This window comes from Scyliorhinus torazame, chromosome 11 (assembly GCF_047496885.1).
Source record: "Scyliorhinus torazame isolate Kashiwa2021f chromosome 11, sScyTor2.1, whole genome shotgun sequence".
In the NCBI taxonomy this organism is placed as follows: Eukaryota; Metazoa; Chordata; class Chondrichthyes; order Carcharhiniformes; family Scyliorhinidae; genus Scyliorhinus; species Scyliorhinus torazame.
In genome coordinates, this window is record NC_092717.1 from 41531227 (window position 1) to 41555449 (window position 24223).

The 24223-nt window shown below is 53.2% G+C and overlaps 1 protein-coding gene across 1 annotated transcript in view; it reads left to right on the forward strand.

The window, feature by feature from the left end:
* The window catches only part of LOC140385245 (brain and acute leukemia cytoplasmic protein-like), a 73611-nt gene that overhangs the window by 33553 nt on the left and 15835 nt on the right, over window positions 1-24223 (forward strand). Inside the window, exon 2 of the mRNA XM_072467171.1 lies at window positions 11808-11989. Coding sequence (XP_072323272.1) covers window positions 11808-11989 — 182 coding nt within the window. The remainder of the gene's footprint in view (window positions 1-11807; window positions 11990-24223) is intronic.

Here is a 24223-nt window from a genome sequence, read left to right on the forward strand (position 1 = left end):
ACACCTGCTCTCAGCCGGCGGGAACTCGGCGTGGAAGGGTCGGGGGGCGGCCTGTTTTGGGGGGGGGGGGGGGGGGTCCGACCCCAGTGGGGCCTCCGATGTGGCCTGGCCCGCGATCGGGGCCCACTGGCGGGCCGGCCTCTCTGGCTGGGGGCTTCCTTTCTTCCGCGCCGGCCCCTGTAGCCCAGCGCCATGTTGCTTCGGGGCCGTCGAGTTGAAGGGTGCCACTGCGCATGCGCGGATCCCGCAGCACCCAGTTGACGCCGGGATCAGCAGCTGTAGCGGCGTGAACCGCTCCAGTGCTGTGCTGGCCCCCTGTAGGGGCCGGAATTGCTGATCCCGACGCCCTGTTGACGCTGTCGAGAAACGCGACTTAGCCTCAGGATCACAGAATCCCGTCCCTTGTGTGTGGAAAGGTGTGAATACCTATATTGTATGGGCGCAATTCAGCGGGACAAAAGTTAAGTCCACTTTTGGGTGCGTTTAGAGTGGTGTTTCTCAGCAGCTGCAGTGCCGAGATTCACCCGCTATTCACCGCCATTTTGCCTATCTTTAGGGCCTCGGGCAGTTCCTCCCCGCCGAGGCCACACTGAGCTCGTCAGCAGGACTGATTTGTTGCAGATCGGGATGCCATTTTGAACTGCAGCTCTGATCTTTCTTCCCCTGCCCCCTCCCCCCCCCCCCCCCCCCCCCACACTTTATTGACTCCCCCTTTGCCCAGTGTAACTACAGCATCAATCATAGCAGCACAATTGATTGCATGATTAAACCATGCATTTAAAGACATGTGACTGTGAGACCTTTGCATTGCTCTGGACAGGCAGTCCTCAACTTTACGACGTTCAAGTCACAATTAACAGCACTTACCTCATTTATAAATTTGAACCCTGTATTAGCTTTACCATGCCAGGTTCAACGTTACCATGTTCTGTGCCTCCATCTTTTATATTTTTGGGTAACTGACCTTGAACAAGCCCATGGAAGTGAAGAAACCTCCCTCCAATTTTCTGGTTAAAAACCTGGGGCGAAATTCTCCGTTATCGGCACAAAGTCCGCCTATCGGCGCAAAAAACGGCGCAAATCTGACTTGCATCACGCCGGAAAAATCGTTGCAAAGTCTCCGGCCCGAAATAGGCTAGCAGCGACGTGACGGGATCCCCATATCCCCAAGTGAATCCAGCCCTAACCTTAACCTCTGCAATACACGCACAACCGATGGCGTGCATTTATATACCTGCCTAACACTGTTGCCTTTTACCCCTGCCACCACCCCCACCCCCGCCACAGGAGAAACGCGCACACAACACCAGGGAGCATGTGAGGACTGGAGGAGGCCCCGCTGATGGGAGGCCACTGACCGAACACGAGGAAAGGGCCCTGGAACTGGCTGGCGGACATGAGGACCGGGAGGTTGCTGATGCAGAGGTCGGGGGCGTACTAGCAAGTGAGCCACCGACAGCCCGTCCCCATATCCTCCTCCCCTATATCCCCCCTCCCCCATATCACCTGATCACTGCCTGCGTGTCTAACCATGCATGCTTCATTGTGTATCACAGGAGCAAACGTCAAGGCACCCATCCCCGCAGATGCAGACCGCCCGCACGATGCCCCTCGGAGGCCACGGGAGACGGAGAGACCCAGACCCTCCGGCATGCGACGCCCGCAGGATGCCCCTCGCACACCACGGGATACGGAGAGACCCGGACCCTCCGGCATGCGACGCCCGCAGGATGCCCCTCGCACACCACGGGAGACGGAGAGACCCGGACCCTCCGGCATGCGACACCCGCAGGATGCCCCTCGCACACCACGGGAGACGGAGAGACCCGGACCCTCCGGCATCCGACGCCCGCAGGATGCCCCTCGGAGGCCACGGGAGACGGAGAGACCCGGACCCTCTGGCATGCGACGCCCGCAGGGTGCCCCTCGCACACCACGGGAGACGGAGAGACCCGGACCCTCCGCCATGCGACGCCCGCAGGATGCCCCTCGCACACCACGGGAGACGGAGAGACCCGGACCCTCCGGCATGCGACACCCGCAGGATGCCCCTCGCACACCACGGGAGACGGAGAGACCCGGACCCTCCGGCATGCGACGCCCGCAGGATGCCCCTCGCACACCACGGGAGACAGCGAGACCCGGACCCTCCGGCATGCGACGCCCGCAGGATGCCCCTTGGAGACCACGGGAGACGGAGAGACCTGGAGCAACAGGGAGACGACGCCCCTGTCACGTGCGGGTGCGACGACGCAGGCGTGTGGCACCCAGCGACGAGAGGGGTAGCCACAGGCCCCCGTCACAGCCGAGCCAGGACACCACTATCCAGGACACCACTACCCAGGTCACCACTACCCAGGACACCACTACCCAGGACACCCCTACCCGGGACACCCCTACCCGGGACAGCACTACCTGGGACAGCACTACCCCGGAAGATGAAATACCGGACAGTGACTCAGAGTGGATGGGTGGAGACGAACCCCCACCCCAAAGTGCCATGGAGTCAGAGTGGGACGAAGAGCACGACACAACGCCACTGCTGTCACCAACACCCTCCACCATCGCAGAAACACTCACCTCGGTTGGGCACTTTAGTGATGAGGCGTCTGGTACACTCACTGGTGCGCACAACACAGCCGTCCCGGTACAGCAGGTGGAGGCAGGAGCAGCAGAGGGGCCGGGCGGTCGGAGGGCAGCCCAGCCCAAGCGAACATCTGCCGCCCAGATGGATCCCGGGTTCCTGGAGTTACCACACCCACACATAGATCCGATGCAACCACCGACCCGGAGACGAGCGATGATGGTGACGGCCGGCTTGCGGCGGCTGCAGTCGCAGGTGGAGGAGTCCACCCGCATCCAGGAGCTGGGAGTGGTGCCAGTCATGCGTGCCACCCAGACCGACACCGCACGGGTGGCGTCCGCGGTGGAGGCAATAGGTGCGACGGTGTCAGACATGGGGAACGGTTTGCGAGGCCTGGGGCTTTCCGTGCAGGCGGCGTCTGTGGCCCAGGACATGGCTGCCCTCTCACAGGAGGCCATGAGCCAGTGCCAGCGCCAGATGGCAGAGGCGCTCAAAGCCATGGCCCAGTCTCAGCAGGCCATGGCCCAGTCTCAGCAGGCCATGGCCCAGTCTCTGCAGGCCATGGCCCAGTCTCTGCAGGCCATGGCCCAGTCTCAGCAGGCCATGGCCCAGTCTCAGCAGGCCATGGCCCAGTCTCAGCAGGCCACGGCCCAGTCTCTGCAGGCCATGGCCCAGTCTCAGCAGGCCACAGCCTGCAGACCCCTGTTGATACCAGCACGGGCCTCCAGGACTGGCAGCGCCAGATGTCGGGGGGGCGTCGGATGGCCAGTCTGTTCGCATCCCCCACCCATGTAGAGGCCTGGGGGCCATCGGGCACCCCGAGGGAGGAGGAGGTGGTGTGGTCTGTCCCGGGTCCCCCTGTCGGGGAGGTCCCGGAACACCGCGACACCTCGGACTCCCCCCCCTTCTGTCCCAGGTGCATCGGGTGGGCAACGGGCAGGACAGGCTGGCAGCTCGCCATCCCAGTCGCCCGGGCTGCAGCCTGGCCCATCTAGGCCAGGACGCCCCAGGAAACGGCCGCCAAAGGGATCCTGTGTTAGAGGGCAGGAATCACAGGAGACCACCTCCAGTTCTGCTGTACCGTCTGGGGAACCACGTAGACGTAATCAAAGGGCCCGTAAGGCCAAACAATTAGACACTGAGTAAGTTGGCATGGGTGCAGGGCACAGATGAGTTTTAGGGGCTAGGACACGTGCATGAACTCCTTTGGTTATTAAAGTCAATGTTACGCTTACAGAAGCTGCCTTTGTGCTCTGTCCAAAGCGTGCGGAGGTGTCATGTACGTTGAGCGCAAGTGTGTGTGTGAGGGGTGGTCTTACCTCAGCCCCAGGTGAGTCTGCCCCCTTCCCCCTGGGCCGCCATCAACATCCCCCCGGGCAGAGGACGGGACCGTGCGCTGCAGTGTCGCAGCCGCATGCAGGGATGGTCCAGGTGGATGGTGGTACTGTGGCCATGGGTCAGACATAGTCCAACGATGTGGAGCCAGGAGCTCATCGCAGGGCGGGTTGTCATCATCCTCCATGGCCTGCAATAGACACGCGTCCACCCGCAACTGTGTGAGCCCGGCCCGTTGTGCCGCAGGTGGATCGGCAATGGGGGGGGTGGTGTGCATGCGGGTGGGGTGGGTGGAGTTGGGGAGGGGGGTGAGGGTGCTGGGTGGGTGGATGGGTGGGGTTGTGGGTGGTCGGCTGTTGCCATGGTGTGCGATCTGTGGCCACACTACCCGATTCCCACGCCCATCTAGTCAGTGAAGCGGGCGGCTATCAGTCTGTCCCGTGCCCGCTGGGCCAGCCGGTAACGGTGGACAGCCACCCGCCTGTGTCTAGCCCGTCTGCCCTGACCATTGCCCCCATCCCCCTCATCTGGGGAGGACAGCGCCTCTTCCTGCTGCTCCTCCACTCCGCCCTCCTCTGCCTGTGGCACATCGCCCCTCTGTTGGGCTATGTTGTGCAGGACGTAGCACACCACAATGATGCGGCCGACCCTATCTGGCCGATACTGGAGGGCGCCCCCAGAGAGGTCCAGGCACCTGAAACGCATCTTCAGCACGCCAAAGCACCTCTCTATCACTCCCCTTGTCGCTACATGGGCATCATTGTAGCGGTTCTCCGCCTCATTGTGTGGCCTCCGTATAGGCGTCATCAGCCACGATCGCAATGGGTAGCCCCTGTCGCCCAGCAACCAGCCCCTCAGCTGGGGATGGCGTCCCTCGTACATGCCGGGGATGGATGACCGCGACAACACGTATGAGTCGTGTACACTGCCTGGGTAACGGGCGCAGACATAGAACATAGAACGATACAGCGCAGTACAGGCCCTTCGGCCCACGATGTTGCACCGAAACAAAAGCCATCTAACCTACACTATGCCATTATCATCCATCTGTTTATCCAATAAACTTTTAAATGCCCTCAATGTTGGCGAGTTCACTACTGTAGCAGGTAGGGCATTCCACGGCCTCACTACTCTTTGCGTAAAGAACCTACCTCTGACCTCTGTCCTATATCTATTACCCCTCAGTTTAAAGCTATATCCCCCCGTGCCAGCCATTTCCATCCGCGGGAGAAGGCTCTCACTGTCCACCCTATCCAACCCCCTGATCCAACTATTATGACTTAATAGTATGCCTCTATTAAGTCTCCTCTTAACCTTCTTCTCTCCAACGAAAACAACCTCAAGTCCATCAGCCTTTCCTCATAAGATTTTCCCTCCATACTAGGCAACATCCTGGTCAATCTCCTCTGCACCCGCTCCAAAGCTTCCACGTCCTTCCTATAATGCGGTGACCAGAACTGTACGCAATACTCCAAATGCGGCCGTACCAGAGTTCTGTACAGCTGCAACATGACCTCCTGACTCCGGAACTCAATCCCTCTACCAATAAAGGCCAACACTCCATAGGCCTTCTTCACAACCCTATCAACCTGGGTGGCAACTTTCAGGGATCTATGTACATGGACACCTAGATCCCTCTGCTCATCCACACTTCCAAGAACCTTACCATTAGCCAAATATTCCGCATTCCTGTTATTCCTTCCAAAGTGAATCACCTCACACTTCTCTACATTAAACTCCATTTGCCACCTCTCAGCCCAGCTCTGCAGCTTATCTATATCCCTCTGTAACCTGCTACATCCTTCCACACTATCGACAACACCACCGACTTTAGTATCGTCTGCAAATTTACTCACCCACCCTTCTGCGCCTTCCTCTAGGTCATTGATAAAAATGACAAACAGCAACGGCCCCAGAACAGATCCTTGTGGTACTCCACTTGTAACTGAACTCCATTCTGAACATTTCCCATCAACCACCACCCTCTGTCTTCTTTCAGCTAGCTAATTTCTGATCCACACCTCTAAATCCGTGCAGGATCATCATGCGGTGGTCGCAGACCACCTGGATGTTCATTGAATAGGTCCCCTTCCTATTGGTGAACACGGCCCTGTTATCTGCAGGTGGTCGCACGGCAATGTGCATCCCATCAATCGCGCCCTGGACCATGGGGAACCTGGCCACGGCAGAGAAGCCCACAGCCCGGGCATCTTGGCTGGCCCGGTCCACAGGGAAGCGGATGTAGCGGTGCGCCATGGCATATAGGGCATCTGTCACTGCCCGGATGCACCGATGCACCAATGTCTGCGATATGCCGGACAGGTCCCCACTCGGTGCCTGGAATGACCCCGTTGCATAAAAGTTCAGGGCCACCGTAACCTTGACGGACACGGAGAGAGGGTGTCCCCCGCCAGTGCCACGCGGTGACAGGTGTGCCAGCAGGTGGCAGATGTGTGCCACGGTTTCCCGCCTCATCCGGAGTCTCCTCCTGCATTCCCGGTCCGTGAGGTCCTGGTATGACTGCCGGGGTCGGTACACACGGGGCGCCCTCAGGTGCCTCCGTTGCCGTGGGGCTGCGACGTCCTCCTCCCCCTCCTCGTCCTGTCGGTCAGGTGTCCCTCCAGCTTGGGCGGCTGCCGCCTGCCCCTCTGCGGCAGCCTGCGCCGCCTCTCTGGCACGCTCCTCCTCATCCAGGGCAACATAGACATTAGCGGCTGCCGCCACGGCGGCCAACATCGCTGGATGATTGGAAAACATGACGGCCTGGTTGGGGGGCGGGGGGGGGGGGGTGCGGGGTGGGAACGACGACATGTCATCATTGCCCATATCCCCTCCTTCCCCACAGCCAGGTGGCATGGACCGCATGGGTCCAACTGTTGGAGGCTGGCACCTGGCCAGGTGGACTAACTCACTTGCCCTCGCATCCCCCTCCCCGGCACGGACCCCCTCATCCCCCTCCCTGGCACGGACCTCCCATCCTCCTCCCCGGCACGGACCTCCCATCCTCCTCCCCGGCACGGACCCCCCTCCCCATCCTCCTCCCCGGCACGGACCCCCCCATCCTCCTCCCCGGCACGGACCCCCCTCCCCATCCTCCTCCCCGGCACGGACCTCCCATCCTCCTCCCCGGCACGGACCCCCCCCTCCCCCATCCTCCTCCCCGGCACGGACCCCCCTCCCCATCCTCCTCCACGGCACAGACCCCCACCCCCCATCCCCCTCCCCGGCACGGACCACCCTCCCATCCTCCTCCCCGGCACGGACCCCCATCCTCCTCCCCGGCACGGACCCCCCCCCATCCCCCTCCCCGGCACGGACCCCCCCCCCCCCATCCTCCTCCCCGGCACGGACCCCCCATCCTCCTCCCCGGCACGGACCCCCCCCATCCTCCTCCCCGGCACGGACCCCCCTCCCCATCCTCCTCCCCGGCACGGACCCCCCCCCCCCCAACCCCCTCCCCGGCACGGACCCCAACCCCCATCCTCCTCCCTGGCACGGACCCCCCATCCTCCTCCCCGGCACAGACCCCCCCATCCCCCTCCTCGGCACGGACCCCCCCCCCATCCTCCTCCCCGGCACGGACCCCCCATCCTCCTCCCCGGCACGGGACCCCCCCTCATCCCCCTCCCCAGCACGGACCCCCCCCCATCCCCCTCCCCGGCACGGACCCCCCCATCCCCCTCCCCGGCATGGACCTCCCATCCTACTCCCCGGCACGGACCCCCCATCCTCCTCCCCGGCACGGACCCCCCTCCCGGCACTCCCCCGGAGCCCAGCCCACTCTAACCACCCCCCCCCCCCCCCCCCCCCCCCCCCGCCGCACACACACACACAAAACCCTACACACACCTCTCCCCCACACATTCAGACTGCGGCCACGCCATCGCCTGCCCAGCGGCCAACCCCCCAGGCCGTCACCCACCTCCACGCTGGTCGGCGTGAACCTGGAGCACAGGTTCATGCCGATGAAAAGGAGGTTTGATTCACGTCGACGTGAACGGTCATCACGTCGACGGGACTTCGGCCCATCCTTAAGGGAGAATATCGGCAGGCCCAAAATCGGCTGCCTTGTGCACACCCGTGCCATTCTCCGACGTCTGCGGCGCCATTAACGCCCCGCCGACTTATCTCCCTTCGGAGACTTCGGCAACCGGCGGGGGCGCGATTCACGGCGGCTAACGGCCATTCTCTGACCCGCTGGGGGGTCGGAGAATGACGCCCCTGCGGTGTAATCTACCGACTATGTCCCGCCCAAATGGGTGCGCAATGCGGCTGATAGATGCCGGGCGAGCCCTCTTCCGGAATTTACCCGGCTCGCCACATCTCATGAGATCTAACGGTGGGCGTGATCAGTATTTGGAAGAATCTCCTAATTAGAGTGAGTAGCTAGTCTCACTCTAATATGCAGCTCACCTGATCTACCTGAGGCTTTGGGATCTAACCACTTCGCCTCAGAGACCTAAGGCAAGTGTCGTTCAGTATTGGTCCCCACAAACAAGGACCAGGCAGGATGGCACTTAGGGGGGTCTCCCAGGGGATCAGAGACCACCAGATGGTTGGCCTCTGGGCAGGGTGGCACCCTAGCACTGCTGGCACCACCATGGCAGTGCCTACTCGGTGCCAGCCTGGCACTGCCCAGGTGGCACTGATTGGATTGGGCTAGGGATGCCCTGCCCATGTGAGATGGGGTGAAGAAGGTCCTGAAGACCCCCTTATAGGTGAGTTGGGTCTCTGGGATCGTATTGGGAGGGCGAGAGATCAGGGTGCCATTTAAAAATGGCGTCCCGATCTCCTGCTGCATTTAGGAGTTCTAGTGAACAGAGCTCCTCACCGCAGGAAGCGGGAGACTGTGCAGCCTCAGCGGGGCGTTCCCCACTGAGGCCCTGGATTGCCATAGAGTCCCGTTTGATAGCGTGTTCTTTCTCGGTGCTGCGAGCACTGGGAAACACTCGTCTGAAAGCGCTCAAGATGGGACTCGATTGCAATTCGGTCAGATTGCACCTGTGGTCTTACAGTCCAGAGGTGTGGGGACAGAGACAGATGATAGATGGATGGGGAGCAGTGGAATAGAAAAGACAGTGCTGTCTGCCTTGGTTTTGTGTGCCTAGTCTTGACAGACACTTAATTCGAGAGAATGAGCGCACAGTAAGTATGCCAGCACTCTGCGTGGCTCGTCTGCTCGAGTATCCGTGTGATGTAATCTCCTACAGTGACTTGTAGGCCGAGAAATAGAACCAATACAGCACAGAAGGAGGCCATTTGGCCCATAGAAGTGACACCGACCCTCTGAAGGAGTACCCTGTCAAAGCCCACTTCTCCACCCTATCTCCATAACCCCACTTAATCTGCATATCTTCGGTCACTAATGCACAATTTAGCAGAGCCAATCCACCTAACCTGCACTTCTTTGGATTGTGGGAGGAAACCAGAGGAAACCCACGCAGACATGAGGAGAAAGTGCAAACTCCACACAGCCAGTCACCCAAGACCGGAATTGAACCTGGGTGCCTGGCACTGCAAGGCAGCAGTGCTAACAACTGTGCCACTGTGCCAAACAAGGAGCTTACCACCACTTGGCACTGCCAAGCAGATATACAAAAAACTCTGAAGGACTGGACATTAACATGTGTTCACGAATTATAACTTGTACTTCGAGGAAAACCAGTTCCTACTTACAACTTTTCGACTTACGATGCCGTTTTCAGGAACCAATTGTATCCTAAGTCCAGGGACTGCCTTTAGCTAGCTTACTGTGCTATGACATTGAAATATGGAATGAACTAAAGTGCTCACACAGTCAAGGCTTGATTGTTTTGTAAAACTTAATAAACTTTAGCATGAGCACTGTAATGCCTTGTCCCTGTTACATTTTAATTAAGATCTATTCAAATAAATTAAGCACCTAGGGGCTGGTTTAGCTCACTGGGCTAAATCGCTGGCTTTTAAAGCAGACCAAGGCAGGCCAGCAGCACGGTTCAATTCCCGTACCAGCCTCCCCGAACAGGAGCTGGAATGTGGTGACTAGGGGCTTTTCACAGTAACTTCATTGAAGCCTACTTGTGACAATAAGCGATTTTAATTTTTCATTTCTAAGCACATTACTTCATTATTTTGATATAAATTAGGACAGTGTATGTTGACGATCACAAGGTTTTTTTGTTGCATTTATCAACAAACATTTCCTTTAGCTAGGCGTATGTTCATGTTTACCTTCCATCTAAGCACAGCCTCATATTCACATTCAGAACCTGACTCAGAGAACAGAACAAGCATACTGATGTTTGAATACACCTGATACCTTTAAACAGTTTTCTGCCTGAATATATCATTTTATCAATTCTCCAAATTTATCCCTGTACAGGGATGATCTTTTCCAACATCTCCATCGCTCAATCAACTTGAAATAGCATATTTTAGTTTGCATTAGTGAGTGGCATTTTAATTTTAAAATGCCGTTAATCACAATAATCACAACAGAAATGGGTATAGAGACTGTGGGTAACGTGAGATAAATTCAGGCCTATTCAATCTGTTGCATGCAGCCAGTGTATCTTTGGTGTTCATTGGCTGCATGCATTAAGGCGCTACTTAAAGGCAGCCTGCACCACTTAAAGGGGAAATACGTCATGGCTACTGGAAATGGTGGGCGTCATTGGAAAACTGAATTCCCACTGTGGTATGCTGAGGAATGGGCAAACACATGAGAGAGTGACTGTGGCATGTTGAGGAATGGACAAACACATGAGAGAGTGACTGTGGCATGTTGAGGAATGGACAAACACATGAGAGAGTGTGTACAGCAAAGTTCTCAGCTGCACTGGAGGCATTAGTCAGAGAGACAGAAAGGAGGATGCCCTGTGTCCACAGGGAGACAGGAGGACCTTCGAGCACCCACTCAGAAGGCAGTGGGAGCAAATAGCATGAAGGCCAATGCCAGGAGTGGTGCTTCTAGAATCTTAATACAGTGCAGGAAGAAGATAAATAATCTCCTGAGTTGTCAAGATAAATGAGTTCATCTTCAGATGCCATATCCGACTAATTGTACCACTATCCTCATCATCGACCTGTCAGCATTCTCGAACAATCAGCAGTCAACTCTTCAATTCACGTGCTTTATTTTTCCTTGACAGATTTGGCATGGTTGCAAGCTCATAGTTCAGTTGCACTGGCAGCTATTCGACCATGCATGCATAGCAGGTATTTGAAACGTGAGAAATCCACAGCACAGGAACAGGCCAATCAACCCATCATATCTAAGACAACCACACTGTACCACTGTCTCCCTACAACCCTGTCTCTTCCTCTGCTTCAAATATCAATGCGATTCTCCCTTAAGAGATAGAATGCGAGTAAGATTGATCTTTGGCTTAGTGATGCAAAATGGCCAATCTCTTTGTTGAATCAAAGCTATAAAAGGCCACCACTTTAGTACTGATCTGATGTTCATGATATGAAAGTCACTGTCGTTATTGTATAAAGTAGTTGTTAAACACCCAGCTCTTTTTCAATATAAAGCGTTTCACAGTTGATATTCCGACGATACGCAGCAAAACGACAAAAAGTAGTGCTCCATGTGAGCGAGCTTGCTGTCCTCCTCCCCCCTCGCGCCACTTTTTAAAATCACTTATGCTGGCTGGAAAGCTCCTGTGAGACTAGATCCACTGTACAAATTGGTAGAAATTTGTGCTGAATTTCCAATCTAATTCATACAACAAACTGTAGTGATGGCTCATTACCAATACTGCAGGATATACAAAAGGCCCATTGTTTCAGTGTGGGATCAGTTTCGGGGTAAGGAGATCCTTTTTGGTCCTTTGTCTGCATTACTCTAATATTTCTCTAATGAATGAAAATGCAACAGTTTTTTAAAAAACCTTCTTTCGAACAGATACGTCGGAAGGAGGAACTCAAACTCACACCCACGTAACCATGTGCTCTAACATGCATGAAAAAGCGGGCACCGATAAAAAGACATCAACGATTGGAACAAACACCCAGGTTGGAAGACACCAGCTAACACAGGTCCCAGGAACTACAAAACAGAGAAGACGGATGTTCAGAACAGAAGAGGTTTGTTTATAATGACCAACTAAGAAGAATAATTTTCAATGACATTGCTGTCAAGTGGGTTTGCAACATTTTTTTAAGTTAATTTAAGCTGTAAAAATATTTTTGTTTTGCTTTGACCAATTGAAAATTTCAGGATATATCACAGGGATGCGTAGGAGAACTGATAACTTCCGACGGAATGGCAATTGAGTCAGATTACCACTCCACCCGAAAGTTCTTACCTTAAAATCTACATGCTACTGTCTCGCCTGACGTCTGACTCAGGCTGGGCGAGATCTGGCAGTGCAGCATGTCCCTAGGCCTTCTGTCGAGTGCGGTGGAGCCAAAGGTCAGTAAGCCACAACCCTTTTTTTACAACGCTCGCTATAGTGAAGCAGGTAAGTTTAAAGGTCCAGCCAGGTTTATAGGCCTTTGACAAGTTAAGGGTATAAGTTAAGTGGGTGTTTAAAACCCCACTGATGTTACTTGTGAAAGTGTCTCAAAATCCCGATGGATAACTTGAAACATTGGTTCTTAGCACTGTATATTAGTTTGGAATACTGTGAGAAACAATGTACAGCCTAATGAGGAACCAATCCAGTTGTGTAATGATCTGTCAATTCCATCAATTTGGCTTTAGGTACACTTTTCAAATTTGCTACGGTTATATTGTCTGCTTCCAAATGAGCCTTGACTACAGCAAGAGCCACCTTTGTAGTCTCCTTAATTTAAATAACACTTTCTCACTTGGTTCCATATGTTCCTCACTCTTATTACATTTATAAAGTCATAAATCCACTACACCTATCCGGAATTATGCTTTTTAAAATCCCAGCCAAGAGTCCCCAATTTTGATTGATTCATTTGATTTATTGTCACATGTACCGAAGTACAGTGAAAAGTATTTTTCTGCAGCCAAGGGTACGTACACAGTAGACAAAAAGAATAATTAACAGAGAACATTGACAAATGGTACATCGACAAACAGTGATTGGTTACAGTTCGGAACAAGGGGCCAAGCAAAGCAAATACATGAGCAAGAGCAGCATAGGGCGTCGTGAATAGTGTTCTTACAGGGAACAGATCAGTCCGAGGGGGAGTTGTTGAGGAGTCTTGTAGCTGTGGGGAAGAAGTTGTTCCATGTCTGGATGTGCGAATCTTCAGACTTCTGTACCTTCTGCCTGATGGAAGGGTCTGCAAGAAGGCAATGCCTGGGTGGGAGGGGTCTCTGATAAAGCTGTCTACCTTCCTGAGGCAGAGGGAGGTGTACACAGAATCAATGGGAGGATGGCAAACTTGTGTGATGTGTTGGGCTGGGTTCACCACACTCTGCAGTTTCTTGCGATCTTGGGCCGAGCAGTTGCCATACCAGGCTGTGATGCAGCTGGATAGGATGCTCTCTATCGCACATCTGTAGAAGTTAGTGAGAGTCGATGCAGACATGCCAAATTTATTTAGCTTCCGTAGGAATTAGAGACATTGTTGGGCTTTCTTGACTGTTGCATCAGCGTGAGTGTTAAGAACCCTGCTGATGTTGCCTGCGAGAGTGTCTCACAACCCTGATGGATAACTTGAAACACTTCTTCATAGTGATGTATATTTGTTGGGAATAATGTGAGGAACAACGTGCAAGCCAGTGAGGAATTAATACAGAATGTTTATTAAACCATAAGACATAGGAGCAGAATTAGGCCACTCGGTCCATCGAGTCTGCTCCGCCGTTCAATCATGGCTGATATTTTCTCATCCCCATTCTCCTGCCTTCTCCCCATAACCCCTGATCCCCTTATTATTAAAGTAAAAGAAAATTTAAAAAGCACATGACAAAAGACTAATGTATATACACTATGACCCTTAATGGGGTGGCATGGCAGCACAGCGGTTAGCACTGTTGCTTCACAGCGCTAGGGGCCCGTGTTTGATTAAGGCTTGGGTCACTTTCTGTGCGGAATCTGCACATTTCCTCTGTGTCTCCTCCAGGCGCTCCGGTTTCTTCTCACAAGTCCCGAAAGACATGCTTGTTAGGTGAATTGGACATTCTGAATTCTCCCTCAGTGTACCCGAACAGGTGCCGGAATGTGGCGACTGGGGGATTTTCACAGTAACTTCATTGCAGTGTTAATGTAAGCCTACTTGTGACACTAATAAAGATTATTATTAAGTATATTGATAACTAAACACACCGTTTTATCTGAAATTACTTCATATATACCCACATTTCCTGAACTCACTGAGATACCCCTTTTCCCAAAGAATTTCCAATTTTAGTAACTCCAAATAGGTCAAATCCAGTTAATAGTTAGCACACAATACCCCTTAGGTGACCAAGTATGGGAAAACATCTCTTCTTGGTTCAGCAAAGGCACAAAATTGCATCTTCTAGAGGAGAATATCTGCAACCTGCCATGGCTCTAAATGTTAGCTGGAACAGGCCTCTGTGGCTCAGACCATAGATGGAGCTGACCTGTTTGACTGTTGGATGGAGAAGTAGCCTACCTCCCCAATGAGGTTGCTTGCAGTTATACTGATCAGTCTCTTTGACATCCCACTTTATGGATTGGGCTGTCTACATCTCTCAAATCACTTGCCTTTAGAAGTTATCATTTTTATAGCCCCACTGACCTCTGGCAAAGAAGGTTTCTGATATGGCCATTTGCATCGCAATGTCTCTTGCCGCCTGCTAATCTTGTTACTGGGCAAATCACATCTCATTATTTCTCTAGATTCCTGGTAGTCTTGTTACTTGTCTTTTGTTTTGTTTTCATCTCAAGTTCACTGTTCACCTCATTAATTTCCCAAATTCCTAACAGTGGATAGGTTAAGGGATGGGGGGGGAGGGTAGTTTGGGTCAGGCTTTGGGTGAGAGGGGGTGGTGTCAGCTGGGTTGGGCCTTGGTGGGTGGGGTCTGACTGGGCCTTGGGGGTATTCGGGGTTGGGCAAAGTCCTGTGAAGGTAGAGCGAGCGAGTCCTGGATCGGGGGTCCCTCTGGGGTTTGGGGGTATGAGGGGAACCCCATGCTGGAGTCAGTGCGGCTCCCATAGTTACCCAGAAGCTAGAAGTGGTTTTAATTCTTCTAACTGTTTCTGGGTAACTATTGATGTAAGACAGTCAGAACTATATGAAGTTTGCGATTTAAATCCCAGTTTTGCAGATAGTTCCCAGTGCAGGGTAATTTCCCATCAGCAGTTTGCACTTCCCAGGAAATTGCCATACAATCCTTAACCTAGAAACCTCTGGGAAGGTCCCAGGCACATCTTTGGGATATCCTACCCGATACGACGTCCTGGAGCTCAGGCATTACAGCCTAATAAGTTTCTTTATGTTCTCTCAAATTATTTAAACAGTGTCCTATTTAGATGTTTATGTGTATGTTTTGAAATCCTAGATTTCCTCTGGGGAGGCCCTGGATTTTACTTTGGAAATGCACTGAATTTCAGCCTGATGAAGCTCCAGATTTTCCTTTTGGTTAACTCTGTGTTATCTTCTGTGTAAGCTCTAAATTGTACTCTGGATAGCTTTGGCATTTCCTCTGCGTTCTGGATATTTACCTGGGGTAACTCTGGTATTTCCTCTGTGTAGGTTTTGGATATTTATCTCGGGAAGCTCTGGATTTGTGTGACCCTGGACTCACGTAGAATCTGATAGTAAAGAGCAGCTTTTCATTTCAGTTTTAGGTTTGCAGAATTTTTTCCTGATGGGCACAGGTTTAATTTAATGTCATCGTGCATGATTGTGGGGGAGTCGTTGAGGTACAGCTATATACCCCGAGTATGGGAGGGATCTGGTTGATGCATGCAACCAATATTAACCCTTTTACACAGTGTGTTGCAATTGACAAACAACACGACAAATTTATAATGTACCAAAATGCTAAACCATATTTCACCTTGTCTGCGTAACAGAATTCAGTATTAACTTATCCCAATATTTTCTCCCTGCCCCCTCCCCACTCCCGACTCTGCTCCCAACCATGAGTTGCACTTTATCTGCCTATGGAAATTTCACTCAGTGGATTAATGCATCCCAGCTCTACCTCTCTTCCATTCTCAAGCCCCACACCTAGCTGGATGCAATGATACTATATTCCTTCTTTCTCTTCTGTACCATGCTTTGTGGAATGTGGGGCTTTATTTTAAAATAAATTGGCGAATGACTGTGATGAAAAAAACGGCACAAAGGAGATTTACACATATGGATTGGGTATCTTGCTGCAAGAGTAACCCTAGCCCATTGCAGGGAATTGTGTTTCCAAATCTACATTGTACCCTCCCATGGTGCAACTTGCCAAAACTGCCTCATCTGCTAGCCTATACCAAATGAGTGTCAACTTTGAGCAAATTCACTTTGATTTGATTGAACTAGAAGTAACAGAATAAAGTCTATCTGATGTCAGATTGGTCAATCAGGGATTGATTGGTGTCTTGATCCTATGACACTGCTCATGAACATACTTTTTCTTTTCTTTATTCATTCATGGAGTGTGACAAGAGCAGCATTTGTTGCCTTAACTGAGTGGCAGTTTCAGCCATTTCAGAGGGCAGTTAAGAGCTAGCCGCGTTGCCGTGAGCTCGGAGTCAGAATGATAGCAGGATGGCAGATTTCCTTCCCTAAAGGATATTCGTGAACCAGATGGGTTTTTGCGACAATGTTTTCATAGTTCTAGATTTATTAACTGAATTTAAATTCCACCAGCAAGTTCTTTCAGGTACTCAACACTTTGGATCTCTGGAGTGCAATCGACCAGCTGCGTCCCGCCCGAACAGGAGCGTGACACAGCCATTAGATGCCGGGCAAAGCCTCCCATTGGCTTTCCAGCAGCCAGCACATCTCGCGAGATCTACCCAAATCTCTCGAGGCGCCTGGATCAGGATCGCACCCATAATGGGCGTGACCAAGCTACGCTCACTTAAGTCGGTTTCAAACCAATTTCAGCATGTTCACGCGGGATCTACCAGCCTCCCCAGGAATGCCCCAGCTGGCAGCCAGGCATCGTTTGGTACTGGTCCACATAAACGTGGACCAAGGTGCCAGGATGGCACTACAAAGTCGACAGGTGCCCTGGCAATGTGCCAGGGTGGCAGTGCTAGGGCGCCCAGGTGCCATGGTGGCACTGCCAAGGGTAAGAGCCTAACGGGGAACATGAAAGGAGGGTGCAGAGTGGGGGTCCTGGAAAGGGGGGGACTGTAAGAGGGTGTGGGGGGGGGGGTGGCTTGAAGACGTTGGCCCTCAGGGACCTCATAGTAGGGTGTCCTCACTGTCATAATATCCACTCATGTATATAATGAGATGCAGACAGGCAGTGATTGACACACAGGATAACCAATGAACACACACGACACATAACAACCAATCCCCAGACAGGACACCACCACTATAAAGCACACAGGGCATTAAGACTCTCCCTCGCTCTACAGGACACAGCTACTGAGATAGTAAGAGTGCACAAGCCAGTGAGCACTATCACCATGAGGTAGAGAGTTAGTCTGGTCAAGCCAGTAGGAGGTTATCAGTTAGATTGATAGAGTGTCAACTCACAGCAGACTATGACCTTGAACCAACTTACTTAACACATCATTGTACCAGAGTGCTATTAATCCTAATGAACCTACCTCGAGTGCATCTGCAACGACCAGCAAGCAGCCATCCAGCGGCATGGAAAGGATTCAGCCTCCTTCGCAACTCCGGACCTCCGGGAACCTCGGCGCCAATTGGAAAGTCTTCGAACAAAAGTTCCTTCTGTACATCGAGGCCTCCGACCTCGAGGCAGCATCGGATGCCAGAAAGATTGCGCTGTTCCTGTCGACTGCGGGGGATCACGCCATCCACATCTATAACTCGCTTACGTTTGCCGATGGCGGAGACAAGACAAAGTTCAAGACAGTTCTGCTGAAATTCAACAGCCACTGCGACATTGAGGTGAATGAGAGCTTTGAACAGTACATCTTCCAACAGAAGCTTCAGGGTAAGGATGAACCTTTTCAGTCCTTCTTGACCCATCTCCGCATCCTAGCACAGTCATATAATTATGACTCGACGACTGATTCCATGATCCGGGATCAGATCGTTTTCGGGGTCCAGTCCGATTTCCTGCGGGAGCAGCTCCTCAAAATCAAACAGTTGGCCCTCTCCATTGCCATCGAAACCTGATTTGACCATGAGCATGCCAGAAATCGCTACTCCGCCATCAGGGTGGCAGAAACTGCAAAACTGGCCTCCCACGAGGCAGAAAGGGTGCAGGCCATAGCGAAAATGCAAGGCCTGAGCATCGAGGAGAGTGGCGGCTATGCGCGCTTTTCTCGGGTCCCCACGCATGCGCGCCACGACCGGGTGGATGATGAGGCCAAAGACCCTGAGGCGCATGGGCAAATGTCGGCCGACCGCACTGCGCATGTGCGATGGCGCACAGAATGTGCTGACGTCAGCGTCATGACGTGTCCGAATTGTGGCTCCGCCCATTTAAAGCGACAATGTCCAGCCAAAGGCAGGCAATGTCTACAGTGTGGAAAGCCTGGCCACTACGCAGCCTTCTGCAGGTCCGCTCCACCGAACAACAGCTAGTGATCCCAGCTGCAGCGCAGACGTGTCCGCTGCGTACAACAAGGCATGCAGGATTCTGATCCAGACAGCCCAACGGACCCCGATGCTGACTGCCTCGAGTCTCCATATCAGGTGGGTATCATCACCACACGCGAGTTGGTCTCTACTGTGCCTGCCAACCGCCTTTCGACCCTCAGTGTGGATCCTGACGACGAGTGGTGTGCTGTCATCACGGTCAACCAGTCTCGCATCTGATTTAAATTGGACACTGGCGCGTCTGCGAACCTCATATCACAGTCGGACCTCGACAGCATCCGACACCAACCTAGCATTTTTCCAATAGCCTGCCACCTCCTTGACTACAATGGTAATGCCATAGCTGCCAGTGGGTCGTGTCAGCTAGGTGTCTCTCACAAGGCAATCAAGGCGACGTTGAGATTCGAGATCGTCCGGCCTGACAAGGCATCCCTGCTCGGTGCTCACGCATGCAAACTCCTAAATCTGGTACAGCGAGTTCATGCCATGTCCTCGACACCGGCGACGGCCTCGCCCAATGCGAATCTCCAGGCTGAGATAGACGACATTCTCACACAATACCACAGTGTGTTTGATGGGATGGGCACGCTCCCATATCGCTACAAGATATTGCTCAAGCCGAATGCCACCCCAGCCATCCATGCACCACGCCGGGTGCCGGCTCCTCTCAAGGATCGTCTGGAAACGCAGCTACGAGAGCTCCAAGACCAGGGCATCATCTCAAAGGTCATGGAACCCACAGAATGGGTCAGCTCCATGGTCTGCGTCAAGGAACCCTCTGGCGAACTCCGTATTTGCATTGATCCCAAAGACCTGAATCGCAACATCATGCAAGAGTATTACCCGATCCCGAAGCGTGAAGAATTGACCTGTGAGATGGCTCACGCCAAATTCTTTACCAAGCTGGAAGCCTCCCCTGGCTTCTGGCAAATTCAGCTGGACGGGTCCAGTCGGAAGCTGTGCACTTTTAACACTCCATTCGGCAGGAATTGCTACAACCGCCTTTTGGTATCATCTCAGCTTCCGAAGTATTTCATCGCATAATGGAGCAAATGATGGGGGCAGCGAGGGGGTGCGAGTCTATGTGGACGACGTGATCATCGGGTCCACGACGCCCGAGGATCACATTGCTCGCCTCAAACAGGTTTTCCAGAGGATTCATGAAAATGGCCTCCAACTCAATAGGGCCAAATGCTCGTTTGGGCGGTCTGCTGTCAAGTTTTTAGGTGACCACATTTCACAGCAAGGTGCGCAACCTGACGCCGACAAGGTGCTGGCAATCAATGCCATGAAGACACCAGAGGACAAAATGGCGGTCCTCCGCTTCCTCGGGATGGTAAATTTTCACGGAAAATTCATTCCCAACATGGCATCCCACACCACGGCCCTCCGGCATTTCGTTAAAATGTTGTCAGTGTTCCAGTGGCTTCCCGCACATCAAGCGGAGTGGCTTGAGCTGAAGGCGAAGCTCACCACAGCCCCAGTACTGGTGTTCTTTGACCCAACCAAGGATACCAAGATATCCACAGACGCAAGCCAGGACGGCATTGGGGCGGTGCTCCAGCGAGACGATTCCTCGTCCTGGCTCCAGTGGCATATTCCTCCAGGGCCATGACTCCAACCAAACAACGGTACGCCCAGATCGAAAAGGAGTGTCTGGGTCTCCTGACAGGAATAGTCAAGTTTCATGACTACGTATACGGTCTGCCGAAGTTCACGGTGGAAACAGACCACAGGCCTTTAGTCCACATAATCCAGAAGGATTTAAATGACATGACACTTCGGCTGCAGCGAATTCTTCTTTGTCTCCGCCGATATGACTTCGAACTCGTCTACACACCGGGATAAGGAGCTGATCATCGCGGATGCCCTATCCTGATCCATCACCACGCCGTGTGAACCGGGCGACTTCATTCGCCACATCGAGGCACAGGTGCAGTTGTATGCCAGCAACCTCCCAGCCACTGATGAACGAGTTGTCCAGATACGCGAAGAAACTGCTATAGATCCTCTACTGCAGCACGTGATGCAACACCTTGCTCATGGCTGGCAAAAGGGGCAGTGCCCCCAGTTCTTCAACGTTAAGGACGAGTTAACGAGTTAATGAGGGGATCCTTCTTAAACTCGATAGAATCGTCATTCCCCAAAACATGCAGGCCATGGTGCTCAGACAGATCCATGAGGGTCACCTTGGGGTCGGAAAATGTCGACGCAGAGCTCGGCAGGCAGTCTACTGGCCTGGCATCAGCCAGGACATTGCCAACACGGTCCTCAACTGCACAACATGCCAGAAGTTTCAACCAGCTCAGCCCAAGGAAACTCTGCAACAGCACAAGATCGTGACTTCTCCGTGGTCCAAGGTGGGGAATAGACCTCTTTCACGCAAATGGGCGTGATTACGTGCTCTTGGGCGACTACTTCTCCAGCTACCCGGAAGTGATGAAACTGTCGGACCTCACGTCCAAGTCAGTGATTAAAGCCTGCAAATAGACGTTTGCCAGGCAGGGCATACCACTCACAGTAATGAGTGACAACGGCCCATGTTTCTACAGCCAAGAGTGGTCCGACTTTGCACGATCCTACCACTTCAGTCACATCACATCCAGTCCCCATTACCCGCAATCAAACGAAAAAGGGGTCCATTTGTCAAGTGGTTGCTGTGCAAGGCTGCAGACTCAGCCTTGAACTTCAACCTGGTGCTGTTGGCATACAGGGCAACCCCTCTGTCGACTGGTTTGTCTCCGGCGCAGCTGCTCATGAACTGCAACCTGAGGACGACTGTTCCAGCCATCCATGTTCCAGACCTTGACTGCCTCACGGTGCTGCAGAAAGTGCAGCGATCCCGGGACCAGCAGAAGATCACGTATGATGCTCATGCCAAGGCTCTAGCTGCACTGGCTCCAGACAATGTTGTTCGCGTCCAGTTGCCTGAGGGAGGTTGGTCGGCCCCAGCTATTGTCGTCAGGCAGGCTGCCCCCAGGTCCTTCGTTGTCCAAATGGCTGATGACTCCATTCTACGGCGCAACAGGAGGGCGCTACGAAACGTTCCCTGCCCACCGCCTGGCCGCACTTCTCCGCATGTCATCATGCCTCCTCCGGACATCTCGCACCACGACAACACATAACAACCAATCACCAGACAGGGCACCACCACTATAAAGCACACAGGGCATTAAGACTCTCCCTCTCTCTCTACAGGACACAGCTACTGAGATAGTAAGAGTGCACAAGCCAGTGAGCACTATCACCATGAGTTAGTCTGGTCAAGCCAGTCGGAGGTTATCAGTTAGATTGATAGAGTGTCAACTCACAGCAGACTATGTACAGCAATCAGGAAGTTCAATAAAACAGTGTTGGACCATCTCCTGTGTCAGAAGCCTGTTTCTAGTTTCACTGCATCCAGTTGCAGTCAACGTTGAACCAACTTACTTAACACATCACTCACTTGGGGAGGTGTGGGTTAATGCTGTTGTGTGTGAGGGGGTGACATTGCACATGGGTGGGGGGTGTGGGGACCTTGTGGCACCCTTTCAAAATGGTGTCCCGATCTCTGAGGAGCCAGTCTGGCCAGAAGGTTCAGCTCCTCAGTGATGAAAATAATTCTGAGTGTGGGTTAAACCGGTGAGAAACTCCCCAGGGCCCAAGAAGTGACGAAGGCCGCAATTTAATGGTTTAAATTGTGTTAAAGGTTTCTGAGCGAGATTCCCGTAGGCCAACGCTGAAATCGGGAAAGGCGATGGGGCGGAGAGTCAGTCTTGACGCCAAAATTGTGGTCGGCACCGGGTTCTCACCAAATCGCAATTCTCCGGCACCTCGACAGCAACGTCAGTGTGTTCCACTCCGCACGTACAGTAAACGCCGTTTGTATATCATTATCGGGCGTGACCCGGTTTCTCCGGGGACTCCACGATCCTCTGCCTCCATTGGGGGGAATTCACGACGGCAAGGTTCACTTGTGCTTTAAAAATCGGGAAACAGGCGCCTTGGCTGATGAGGGAGAGGGAGGAGGTAGGGCAGGCAATGGCGTGGCGGTGGGCTGCCAATGCTGAGACTGGCTGGGCTGGCTGGGAGAGGGGTTGGTGGGCATGCCTGCCAGTGCCGGGGGCGGCGGGGGTGACTACAGGACGGGCCGTGGGGTCAGGATAACCCCCAATGGGACTGGGGCGGCATCCAGGCATCCTGCAAGGCAGCCATCTTGCTGCGCACCCCACTGACCACCTTCCGTGTCCCATGGTGCTCCAGTGTCACCAGCCGTATGTGTGCCCCCCATCCCACCATCCCCGTCCCCCAGCCCCACTCTCCCACCCCTGCACCCCAGCCCCGACTCGTCACCCTACCCCGGACGGGAGCTGTGGAGCTCAACCTGGGTGAGGGTCTCTGGGATGGTGGAGGGTGTTGCAGATAGCTGCGACGGGAAGTCCGTGTCATCCCCGGAATCCAGCTCCGGGGTGTATCAGAATGCAGGTCGAGGGGGTGGGGGGCGGAGAGGGGGGTGAGGGGTGGAGAGGGGGTGTGGGGATGGTGGGGGTGTTGGTTTAGGAATGGTGGTGGAGATGGGTTACCCATCCAGTGCCCTCTATCCTGCTGCAGTGAGGGACCACAGGTCTGGCAGTCCCCCTCCAGCCTTATCCCGCTCTTGGCGGTTGTAAACGGCCTTCACCTGGGGAGGGGGGGGCGGGGTTAGACGTTCGACGCATGCAGCCCACGGCGCCAGGTCACCCGGCCATGGCGGCCGGTATGGGTGCCGGCATGTGGTGCAGGGTGGGGGTTCAGCTGCCCTCCTGGTGGGAGGAAGGAGTTACGGGTGTGTGGGAAGGGGATTAATGTCAGGGGCACAGTATTGCCTGCTCACCATGGTCACTCTCGTTTAAGCGCAACCCGGCCATTAAATCGCACCCTAGGTGTTGTCCGTTAGCGGTGGGGAACTCCCTGACTGAGCTGACGGGAAACTCCCAGCAAAACCTGCTACAAATGACACTTAGAAACCTTTACGTTAGGTCGCACCCCTGGTCTTGTTTATATTCTGTCCATCATCTTCTGTTCCATTTCACAGTCTACCTTTCAGAACTTTGCTCATGTTTAATCTGCCCTTAAGGAATGCAATCCTGCTTACTTTTTCAACTACTGCCACACCCTCCTTATTATGGCAGTCTCTAGTATTACAACCTGCTGCGGAGAGTCAAATGAGGGCACCACTTTAAAGATTGTGGTCTAATCTGGGGCAATGTACCACTGGTTAAAACCTCTCCCACATCTTTAGTTCCTTCTAGCCACCTGATTTAGGATTTTTCCCTGTAGTGAGAGCGAATAGAGATTGAGAGGGATGTACAACAGCAAAACAAGGTGACTACCCCATGCAAACTCTCCCCCCAACACCCACCCCGGTTAGAATGCGGCAGATGATGAGCTCACTGTGTCGTGATTCGCAGCTCTATTCTGCCTGATTCACATACACAGTCTGTTAAAGCATCAATTTGTAGTCCCTGAGAAAATCTCAGATTCTGTAATTGATATTGTTAATAATAGCAGACTTAATTTAGATGATAATTAATTATAATGCTAACTATTTCCATATGATTCATATTTAACAGTCAGTATGAAGTGAAATGTTTAAGGGTCCACTTAAAATTCAGAGGAACAATAAAATAAAATCATGCGCACCACTATTGACTTCTTGTCAGG